Below are 12171 nucleotides of genomic sequence, written 5' to 3'. Positions count from 1 at the left end.
ACAAAGGCATCATTACTCCCATGGATACATAAGCGAGACTACAATCAATGTATATGTCGTTTAAACAGATGACTAAAGAAAAAAACACCTGTGTATTGTCTAAAATGTTGCATATAAATTATGGGTGGAGTCACTGGGTAGCCTTTTAGTTTATTTGCTTATTGTGCACATCATTTCTCGCTGCCAGCACTTATCCAGGGGCTTGGGACCTCTCACCCTGTCGTTTCTCACTGCCCATTGATATCCTATAGAATCACTTGTAAGCTATTACTTGACAGTGCTTCACTGAGCCTAGCCTGACAGGCAAGGTGGCACTCCGCCAGCGCTGTGTGTAATAAACCCTCCTGCTTGATTCTACACTGTGTCCAGACTTTGTTCCTACAAAGATAGCTTGAGCTCCATTTTTTTGACAGATAATTTTCTTAAAAATTAGTGCCCTGATGTGGAAAGCACTTGTGATGCTTTACTTCATCAGCGCTAATATTATACAGCACTAAGAGACATTGCTCAACATCTGTTTTTAAATATTAGGCAGGCATTTGCTAATGAGCACAGGGCATAGACTCTTCAAGTTACTCAAGAGGTCACTGAACCCAGTTACCTGCACTCACCGCAGGACTAAGCACCATCCAGATAATTCCTGACAGATATTTATCTAACATGCTCTAAATAGCTCCAGTGATGGAGATTCTACAAGGACCCCAGCAAATTTATTCCAGTGTTTGACCACCCTGACAGTTAGGAAGTTTTTCCTTATGTCCAACCTAAACCTCTTTTGCTACATTTTAAATCCATTGCTTCTTGTCCTATCCTCAGAGGTTAAGGAGAATAATTTTTCTCCCTCTTCCTTTCAACAACCTTTCAGGCACCTGATTATATTACCTGGCACTCCATCTAGACCTGGGGAACCCACATCACCAGATATTCCTGATATATTTGAAGTTCCAGGAAAGCCTGGAATTCCATCAGCTCCTGGGACACCAATTGGGCCTCGTTCCCCTGCAAGGAAAGTAAAGACAATTAATAATGCAGGGAAAAAGCACAAAAAAATACCAGGTGAACCAAATGTACTCTGTGATTTTTCAGAGGTGTGGAGTTGTCGCACTAACACCAGATGAAGCTGTGTGTGTTCAGTGTGATGCTGTATAAGAAAGATCATCTGTACTACTGTCGTCCCCAGTGTTACACCATCATAATAAATCCTGTACAAAGCATCCCTTGTAAGGTATCACTGGAAAAGTTATAATTTGCAAAGTATTATTATCCTTTTGAAACGTGTGCCATCGCAGTGCAGGAAGTTATGAATTTTTACTGTATACGTCTTACTAAACCGGTTGTGTTCCTGAGGAACACACAAAACCAATTTACTTCAAGACTAGAAAGCCTTGGTATTGATTGGCCTTTAAGGAAAATGAACTCTTCCAGTGGTACCCTCTTGAGGACAATGCAGGTCCAGTGACTCAGCAGGGCAGGTAAAATAGGGCATGGAGTTCCATATTTGAGCCAGTATTTCTCCATGCCCATGAACCAGAGAGACTTATTGCAAGCTAGCAGATCTGACCTTCAGACTCTGAAATCAACTGTCATGTATACATTTCACTTTAACCACAGGTCGGCAACCTGTGGCTCTGAAGCTGCAAGCAGCTCTTTAAGAAGCCACTTCTGGTTCTGGATGCTGCTGCCACTGACTCCTGCTGAAACAATAGTACTAAATTTAATTGATTTAACTGCTGGCAGGGTGGTGGGAGGGGTCCGGCTGTTAAACCAATTGAACTTAGATACATTATTTCAGAGACGGCAAGCCAGGGAGCCACAGGAGCCCCTCACTCACCCTTCTACTTATCCAGCCAGGTTGCATGGCTGCCAGCCATGGAATTGCCATGGCCTCCACTCCCCTGCAGCTCCATCCTGAGCTAGTTCTGCTTCTCCTCAGCCCCAGTGCAGGACACACTGCCATTCCCTTGCCCTCGGTGGAGCTGTGTCCCTGAGGAGGGAAGCCCTACTACCCGAGCGGCCACGTCCCTTGGGTGGGCATGGCTCACCTCACCCCCGCCAGAACACCTCCACACTAGCCTTCCTTCCACTCTGCATGCATAGCTGCCTGGTGCAGAGTCCCCAGGCAGCACTACAGAAGGATTAGTCTTGGGGGCCAGTTTGGGGCTGTGGGGGGTTAATCCTGGGTATGGGGGGCAGGTGTGTGGGATGGGGGGTTAAAGCTTGAGAGAGGGGGCAGATTTGGGGGCTGAGGTGTGTAAAGCCTGGAGATTGGGGGTGGGTTTGGGAACTGAGGGGGGTAGCTCCTGGGAATTGGGGGGCAGGGAGAGTTGATGCAAGTATTACTCCTTCCTGCTTTGAGAGTCAATCCCCAGGCACAGCACTTTTCTTGCTGTCATTTGTTCTCCAATCCAGGGGTGAAAGTAATTTAAACTTTCCAACTGGTACAAATCACTGAGTGCGCTGTTCTTAAATACAGGTGATTAAAAAGTAGGGTTTGACATTTAATAAGGACTGTCTCATATTCACATGTATTGTGGCTCCTGAAGTATTGATTTTGTAATGGAATTTGAAAAACGGCTCTTTTCTTTATTTTGGTTTCAGACCCCTGACTTTAACCTTTTCATAACTTTCTTCTTTTATTTACTTAATAAACCTTCAGTATGTAGTTGACTAAAGGATTGACTACCAGTATGGTTTTTTGGGTACGATATTAAATACATTTTGACTTGTGGTGAGCAGCTGGCTCTCTGAAGCTGTAAGAACTTAATATATAAGATTTCTGGTTTTAACAGTCATTTATCACTAAAGTCTGTTTTTTTCTGGATGGTGTATGAGCATGGAATGCTGAGAGCCAGCACTGGTGGCTGTAGACAAACTTTATGGGACCTCAGGAAACTTGTCCATACCCATGAGAAGTGGTCACCTGGCTAACTAAAATCATAACAGATTATGGATGTTGCCTGACACGAGTGTTCTGGATTAGAGAGGTTCAACCTGTAGTATAATATTTTGGAAGCATACACCTGTTACTTGCTTGGTGAAGTCTTAAGAGACTATACCACCATTCTGGGGTACATTTATTGTGTGCTGGCAGTCTGACATGAAATTGTCTCCACTACCAGGTGGATTGATGGTGTGGTGATCAAGCTACCAGGAGCTGATTTAGGAGGTCTAGTGAAGACCCATTAAATCAGCCTACAACTGTATGTCAACTCTGGTACTTCACCAGAATGAGATGCGTAAGGGGAGCTGACGGGAGAATTGCAGAATGACATGGACCTGTGGGAAACAGATCTAAGCTACATCAACTTCTGTTACGATTCTAACATAACTCCAATTGTGTAGCTTAGACTGACTTCCCTTCTAATAGAGACCTGTCCTTAGTTGCATCTTATACCAGGCAGAGTGACACTCAGTACCCTGAAATTAGGACTTCTGACTGGTAAAATCAAATGTATCTATTTTAAAGCAGGCATGGAGAGTTAATTATTTCTTACCATACTTGTGTGCCAGGTGCTCTATAGTATAAACACTGTTCCAAACTAGCAAATACTTTAAACACACTGGCTGTGCTGCAAAAGAGCAAACACCAGTGTACCATATCTTCCAAATCCAGTGGTTATGGATATTTTGATTGTTCAAGGACAATTAAAACCACATATTTAGAATCCAGAGAGCACTGTCCACAGATCATAAGTTTTTAAACCATTAAAAGTGTGCACCAGAACAGCTTGTAACTATTCCTTGATAAAGTAATCATCTTAGTCTCAGAAAGCCATGAAAATATTTTAAATCTATTTTTTTTTAGTAAACATATAACACTAACAAACACAAACAAAAGTAGCAAAATGGCTATTTCTTTAAGGGACTGGCAACATTTCTAGTAGGAAAGTTAGGAAGACACAGTGTCTCTTGGTGATTACAAGAAAGTAGAGTATAACTGGGGGCTTCCCCAAGGATGCAGAGCTGGAGCCATTAAAAGGTGTAGGGAGAAATAATTAAGAGTGTGTTTAATTCAGTGGGAATTTTAGCCTCTAAGGCTGGCTCTAGGTCTACACTTGCTACCAAATTCAAAGGGGGAATGTTAGTCAGAGTGAAGGGAGATTACTAACGAAGTGCTGCAGTGAATACACAGCACTTCATTAGACTAATTCTCTCCCGCGGCAACTTCGAAGCATCAAACTTCAAAGTGCTGGCATGTGTGTAGCCACTGGCACTTCGAAGTGCCCGCACTGCTTTGAACTGCCTTTACTCCTCATGCCGGCACTTCGAAGTTTGATGCTTCAAAGTTGCTGCGGGAGAGAATTAGCCTAATGAAGTGCTGTGTATTCACCTCAGCACTTGATTAGTAATCTCCCATCGCCCTGATTAACATGCCCCCTTTGACGTTGGGGGGCAAGTGTAGACAAGCCCTAAGTGTCAGGACGTCTTTCAAACATGTAACTAGATAGTTTATTTGGCTAGTATCTTAGATGAATTTATGGATAGAGTAGACTTTCACAGTTATATGTGTGGAAGTTAAAATGTGGTGAGACCATTAACCTTATGAGAACTTGAGAGGGGGATACTTTGAGGCCAAAGAAGTGGAAAAGATTGAAAAATACAAATATCCAGCTGTTTCCCCCCATTTTCTTTCCTTTTAATAAAACAGTACATAATACTTATTGTTGAACAGAATAATCAATGTTTAAAACTATTAACATGTTTACTTGCTTGGTGTAAAAGCTACTGATGGGAAACTCGGGTTTTTATATGCCTTCTAATTTCTTCGTCTTTAAGGTGCACTCGGGCCACATTATCAAGCTTTTTCTCTTCAGTTAGGGAGTGCTAGAAACATATTCCCCCCAAAATGGAAGAGAAAATTCTCCTTTGACTCCCACAGCAGTATATAATGGGGAGTTGCTATGTAATAATGTTATGAACACAGTATGGAATCAAGTTATTGAGATAGAATGTGTAACTTGTATTGGGGAATGCAATGTTTACTATGTGCCTATATTGCTTAAACTCAACAGGGTTGTGCTAAGAACAAAAAGGAAGGCAATACTACAACTCTGCAGATAAGACCATCCTGGCACACAACTGAAAATCAATGGGAAAAGCTATTACTTTCAAGGGTCTGACAGACTGCCTCCAGCGGTACCATCCTCGTTTTGCCAAGGTGGGAGTTAGGCTATGTCTATTTTGGCATATTCAGAGATGTAAAAATGACACCACTGCGAAAAACACACATTTTGCTGTCAAGTGCCACTGTGAATGGTGTGCTGTTGGCTGGAGCGCTCTCCTGATCATGCTAATGCTGCTCATAGGGGTGGATGTATTTTGCTGACAAATAGCAGCTGTGTTTTTCTCTCCCACCACTCATCTTGCATTTTGTGAAGTGCAGTTTGTGCTTGACTCAGAAGGTGCTTGAAACAGTCATGTTTGGAGATTGAGGACCGACCATTTTACCATAACAGAAATGCATTCTGTTTTTCCTCTAAGATCTTCATGATGGTCTCGTTATTTTCGTCAAACCAGTCTTGGTGAACTCTCTTTTTTAGTCCTAGTGTCGACTTGGCTGACTTCATCCCGGAGTTTTAAACTAGTTCCACTTTTGTGTTTGCTCTCCAGTCAGAGGTCCATGGGAAGTCAGCATGTCGTCAAGGCAGGCTGTGAATTGCTCACAATGACCAGTATGTTGCAGCTTCCTGATGTTGAAGGAGGGTCTGACAACCTTGAACTTCTTGAGGTGCAGTGGTGTGACCTGACGAGTCTATGATCAGTCCAGCACTCAGCTCCCTGCATGGTCTTGGTGATCTTAATATCACTAATGTCCCACCTGCAACTGATGCCATAGTCAATCAGGTGCCACTGTTTTGATCTCGGGTGCATCCACGTGGTCCTGTATTTATTGGCCTGTCTGAAGAGAGTGTCGGTAATTGTCAGATCAATTTCTGCGCACAAGCTCAGCAGAAGACGGCTATTGGCATTCATGTTACCAACATTGTGATGCCCCAGCACCCCTTTCCAGTTTCTGCAGTCCTTGGTGACTCTGGTGTTGAAGTCACCCAACAAGAGAAGCTTGTTACTGGAAGGAGTTGCTTTTGCAAGACGGTCAAGGTCCTCGTAGAAACTCTCTTTTGCTTCATCACTGCTGGTCAGAGTAGGGGTGTAAGCGTTGATGTCTGTAATGTGGCAAGAGGGGGTGAGGAGGAAGTGGAGCTTGATCAAATGCTCACCAATGTAAGTTGATACGTCAGGAAGCTGGTGCAGAAGTGACGTCTTGATGGCAAGTTCTAATCTGTGGATTCTGTCTTCGTTTTCTGGCCTGCCTTTCCAGAAGAACGTGTAACCTACTCTCGGTTTGCAGATGGATCTTTCCTCTTCAAGTCTGGTCTTGCTCAGGGCCGCTATGTCAATGTTATAGCATGTCAGTTCTCTTGCTATAAGGGCCATTCTTTTCCCAGGCCTCATAGAGTTCTCCCCATCCAAGAGGATGCAAACGTTCCATGCTCCAAATATCATCTTTCTTTTCACTGTTTTTCGACCACTGTGAAGGTAAAACTGCCAGCTGCATCATGCTGATCAGTTTGGCTGGGACAAGCAATATTTAGGACACCTTTTCTAGTTCCCTCTCTCATTTGAGGGTGAGCAGTGCTGCTCCTAAATAGACCTGCTCAGTCGCCCAGGATGTTGCCAAATTTCTCTGTTGTCCTGGGGTCAAGTCAAGTGAACAAAGTCCACAAGCTGCATTTATGCAGGTTTGGAACTATAATTCCCAGTGGTCACCTCCACCTGTCGCTTCGCCCTTTCCTCATCGCCACAGGACTTTGAAGTAAACAGAAGATGTACAAGTAGACTAATAACGTAGACTGATTTGAGAGATGAGAATGTGCAAAGAACCTGTGTGGGAGAATGTTTAAAGTGGAAAAGTCATTCCTGGGGCAGTTCCACTCTCTTGGCCTGGTTCCAGTGGTATGAAAAGTCATCATGACTGGAGACTTCCTAGGCTGCAGTGGATGGCCACACTATCTTCGGTGCTTTGTCATGCCCTTCGCTCTCCACAGAGCGTTGCAGAGCTGCCTTCCTGGTTGCTGGATCTCACTGTTGATCTCATCCGTCCAGTCCACCAGAGCCACCTTCGCATGCTGGGATGTGCAAGTCCCTATCTCACCGAAGGTTTCAGTCCTGTCAGCTACCCTCATCTGGTTTAGCCCGCCTGTTAAAGTGGTTTATCAGGTTGTGGCCACGGCATATGCTACAGCTTCTTGGAGCCACAGGTGAGAGCTGAGTGCCAGGTGAGGACCAAAGGGGCACGAACTGCCCCCGAAGAGACACGACAAGTCCCCCCACCAGAGGTGCTACTACTCACAGATAAAGTCCGAAACTACGCTGACACCAAGAACTCCAAGGTGTTCTTCAGTGCAATCAGAGTTGTATATGGACCTTCAAAGCCAAATACTGCACCTCTCCTGTCTGGAGATGGAATGACCCTGCTGAGAGAGGGAGAAGAGCAGCCTGAACAAGCTGAGAGAGAACTTCAGCAACCTTCTCAACAGGCCTTCCATTGTTGACCCTGCGACCCTAGACCAGATCCCTCAGAACCCACGACAGTCTTGACCTGCCCCTCCAATGGATGAAGTCAAAAAGGCAATCAGCCAGACCAGCTGTGGCACAGACCCTGGGATGGACGGTATTCCTGCTGAAATTTTCAAGGCAGCAGCACCAGTGTCACTTGAAGCCTTTCACAACATCTTGATCAGCATCTGGGAAGAAGAAGAGATGCCCAAAGACTTTAGGGATGCCACAATCCTCTCACTCTTCAAGAACAAGGGCAACAAAGCTGACTGTGGAAATTATTGGGGCATCTCCCTTCTCTGTACTACTGGGGAGAACTTGGCTCAAGTCACCCTCAACCGTCTGATCACCATCCTCTCAGAGGAGAACCTACCAGAGGTACAGTGTGGTTTCCACCCAGGCTGCAACACCATTGACATTTGCTGTTCATCAGGTCCAGGAAAGGCGCACAGAGCAGAACTTGGATCTAAACGCTGTCTTTATAGACCTGACCAAGGCATTTGACACCATCAACAGAGAAGCCCTATGGATTATCCTGTCAGAAGTCGGCTGCCAGAGAAGATCCGTTAACCTCATACGCCTGTTCTACAATGACATGACTGACTTTGTTCTTGCAAATGGTGAGTCCTCAGATCCATATGAGATATCCAATGGTGTGAAGCAAGTGTGTGTGCTGGCCCCAGTGTTATTCAACCTCTTTTTCACATGCGTCCTCAGCCACACAGTTAGGCACCTGGACCATGGAGTCTACATAAAGGCTTGATGGGTCACTTTTCGCCCTTCATCATTTGAATGCTAAAACCAAGATGCTTGAGAGGCTCATCCTTGAAGCCCTTTTTTGCTGAGGACTGTGCACTTATGGCACACAAGGAATCTGATCTCCAGCTCATCGTCAACAAGTCTGTTGAAGCCACTTGCCTCTTTGGTTTGACCATCAGCCTAGGAAAGACTGAGGTGCTGCTTCAGCCTGCTCCAGGATCTGCTGCTCTCTCCTCTTTAATCGCTATTGAAGGAACAGAGTTAAAAACAGTAGATGAGTTCAAGTACCTCAACAGCGTGATAGCCAATGATGGCTCCCTTGACAGAGAATCAATGCCAGGATCTGCCAGGCAAACCAGGCACTAGGACGTCTGACAGCACGAGTGTTGAATCAGCACAGTATCCGACAGTCTAATAAACTGAAAGCGTACAAGGCTGTAGTCCTGACCAGACTCTTGTATGGATGTAAAACCTGGACCTTGTACAGAAAACATATAAAACTGCTGGAGCGCTTCCACATACGCAGCTTGAGGTCGATACTGCACATTTGATGGCAGGACAGAGTCACGAACCTGGAAGTCCTTGACAGAGCAGGAACCGCAAGCATTGAAGCCATGATTCTGAAAGCCCAGCTTCTCTGGACAGGGCACATCATATGAATGGAGGATCAAGAATCCCTAAGAACTCCTCTATGGGGAACTCTCCCAGGGCAAAAGGAATCACGGTAGGCCTCTCAAGAGGTATAAAGACCGTGTGAAGGCTGACATCGCTCATGCTGGATTAAAGCCAAAGCAGCTAGACCAACATGCAGAAGACTGAACAGGCCAGTGTGCACTTGTATGACACGCGTATGAGAACTTCAAAGAGCAGCGACGCGTATGTCTGATTGATGCTCATGAGAGGAGAAAACCAACAGCAGCAGCCACACGGGCAGAGCCAGGACAATTCCCTTGCCCCTGCTGTGGACGCCCATTCCATTCAAGGCTTGGACTTCTCAGCCACATGCGAGTCCACAACCAATGAGCCTGTGCAAACTCAAGACGTCATCGTCGGACATGACGGACTACTAAGAAGAAGCAGCTATGTTGCCTGACTTAGTGGCACAGCTGGAGCAACACAGCTGTGTAGTGTAGACAGAGCCCTAGAAATCCAATGGACACCCTCAGAAGAAGAGAGAAATTGTGAGTGGTTGTCCAGGCTGGTGGTCAGGCTGACAGTGAAAGTAGGAGTTGCACAGATCGAGGGAATGATGAGCTTTAGGGACAGGCAAGCATTGTCTAGACTGGTTTATTATTTTATGGCCTTTTTTTTCTCTGAAATGTTGCCATTCTAAAACTAATACTACTACTTTGCTTTAAGCTGGCTGTCAGGTCACTGGGTACATCTCTCAGAGCTCCTGGAGGGAAACGAACTGCAGGTACTGACCCCAAATCAGTCCCAGAGCAGAAAGAGTGGAGAATTGCACAATTCCATCACAGGAGAGAGAATTCTGAGGCCTGTGCCCTGATGGGTGCATGCAAGGAGACTGGGAGGGGCCAGAGGTGCTGTTAGCTCACTAATTGTGACATTAGGCTTTAAGGAAAACACCAAATATCACAAGACTTGTGATAAAATCTCAACATTTGGCAACACTGGAACTGGCTATGCAGTCTCGTAATAGCTCTATGAACATTGTATTTCTGTATTATCTTGAAGCACTTGTGTGAGGCTTGGAAACAGCAAACTAATGAAAAACTCAAATTTCCAATGCAATTAATAACTGACATAGATTGAGAGAAGCTATTGCACTAGGTGCTATAGCAGCAGGGCTGTGTCTGGGTGAAATGGGCGTAGATTTCTCATAAACAGCTGTAACTTCAATTGCATGGTGTGAGAATGTGTGCTAGCGTGCTCCTCGTGCTCCAGCGTATTACAATGAAAAACACAGCACCCTGAACACTGACCTGGATTGCCTCTTTCTCCTTTCAGACCTGGAGCTCCTCTGGTTCCTTCAAAAGTGCTCGGTTCTCCTGCTTCTCCTTTATCACCGTAAGTACCTGGAAAACCTACAGTCCCATATGCATCTGGACCTGTTTTGGAGTTAATAAGAGTAAACTGCAAAATATCTCATGATTTCAAAATGCTTCTTTATTACATACCCAAAACTGTATTAAAATAACATCAGGCTCTTAATACTGACTTAAGCCTGCCAAAAAAAGAATAAAAAAGATTATGACTTAAAGCTTTGTCCTAATCCCCCAGTTTTTATTTTGATTTTGTGTTGCACCATGTAAAGATTCATATATTACTTTTTTCAAATCCTGGAATATCTACACAAATTCCATCAGAGCCTACTATTCACATGCTGAATTTCAGATGACTGTCAATTAAGAATTTTTATTACAAACCTAGTCCAAAGTGAATTGATCATGGAATCATGAACATACCATTGTGCCTTTACCAAAAGGCAGAATAAGATTGTCACACATACCTGGGGAGCCTTGAAATCCCTTAGTGCCTGGCAAACCATGCAATCCATCAATTCCTTGTGAGCCAGGTAAACCTGTTGAATATTTTCTGTATGAATAACTTATTCATAGTTTCAATGAATTGTTAACATTATTTGGTTAGTGGAAAATTGAATTGTACTGAAAATATGGTTTCCTGTTCAAAAGATAGCCACCAAAGCAATGTATTATTTGAATTTACATGTAAGTATATACATTTATTACAAACCTACAAAAAACAATTTTCCTTGGTTTGGAAATTACTGTAGTTTTCTGTTATCCAGTAAAATCACAGCCTTATTTCTAAGAAGCAACTCTGATCTGATTGCTAAAAGTTACATCAAGATCCAACACAAATGAAAGAAAACAAAACTGCTGTTAGTTATTGTCTTACTACTCTAGCTTTGATAGAGTTCATCTCCATGCTGTTTTGTAACCCTTAAAGCAGGATAACGGTAAGGTGGCAATACATCCTTCAAGTTCTGTAACATGGATCACTTGAGAAAAAAAAATCACTGTGTGTGATTTAAAAAACAAACAAACAAACTGAAAAACACCTAATGCTTGCTGGTATTCAAAATAGGGGATTTCTGCCCCATGCCTGGAGATGAAAACTTACATGCTTTAATTTATTAAGAGGGAAGGAGCCAATCCTTGATCTGGTAATTAAGAAAGCCCACTGTTTTATTTAAAATTATTATTTATATTGTGACAACAAAGCTGTCAGTGTGGTGTGCTGTAGGTCATTCACTTATACTGAATGCATGGTTTGAAAAGTAAACTCTCCTGTGTCTGATGATCATGTAAGATAAATTGCTTGCTATCCAAAGCATGGTATGAAATGATATTACTCTCTGCTACATATGAAAGAGTTGCTTACATTGTTGAAAGTTAATTTGTTTTGCAATCAGAGTGATAAATTAGATACTGTAAATTAGGTCATAGACATATCAAAAAGTGCCCCTACAGTCAATATGAGAATGCAAGGACCCTTACAATACAAGAAAAGTCAAATCATACCAGTCAAGATTTATGCATCTGAGCTTTAATGGACCCTAACATTTATTGGGAAGTGAGGTAGAGGTCTGACATGCACACTGATGAAATACTTAAGAGTGAAATGACTAAATGAAAATAGTTTTATCACCTGGTTGTCCTGCAAAGCCAGGCCATCCACTACTTCCTTTTCCTCCTGGAAAGCCAGGAATGCCTGGGTCTCCCTGTGATCCTGGTGGTCCACCCAGTCCTAGGAAGCCTATAGGAAAAACATATAATTAATTCTAGGTGTGTCTGAAATTGATCCTATCGCATACCATAAAACATCGACTGTGTACCTTCAGTCTCTCAGTTGGCCAGCCACGGGCACCCT

General features: G+C 43.7%; 1 protein-coding gene across 3 annotated transcripts in view; it reads right to left on the bottom strand.

Moving 5' to 3' along the window:
- Positions 1-12171, bottom strand: part of COL4A2 (collagen type IV alpha 2 chain) — a 259647-nt gene that overhangs the window by 19060 nt on the left and 228416 nt on the right. For all 3 annotated transcript variants that reach the window (XM_074990097.1, XM_074990108.1, XM_074990087.1), the window contains exons 38-41: positions 11950-12057; positions 10787-10858; positions 10260-10385; positions 883-999 (exon numbers count right to left, since the gene is read on the bottom strand). In XM_074990097.1, the coding sequence (XP_074846198.1) occupies positions 883-999; positions 10260-10385; positions 10787-10858; positions 11950-12057 (423 nt within the window). The remainder of the gene's footprint in view (positions 1-882; positions 1000-10259; positions 10386-10786; positions 10859-11949; positions 12058-12171) is intronic.

This window comes from Carettochelys insculpta, chromosome 1, assembly GCF_033958435.1.
Source record: "Carettochelys insculpta isolate YL-2023 chromosome 1, ASM3395843v1, whole genome shotgun sequence".
NCBI classification, from domain to species: Eukaryota; Metazoa; Chordata; order Testudines; family Carettochelyidae; genus Carettochelys; species Carettochelys insculpta.
The sequence above is the reverse complement of the archived record's forward strand: the minus strand, read 5'-3'. Positions and strand labels throughout refer to the sequence as shown.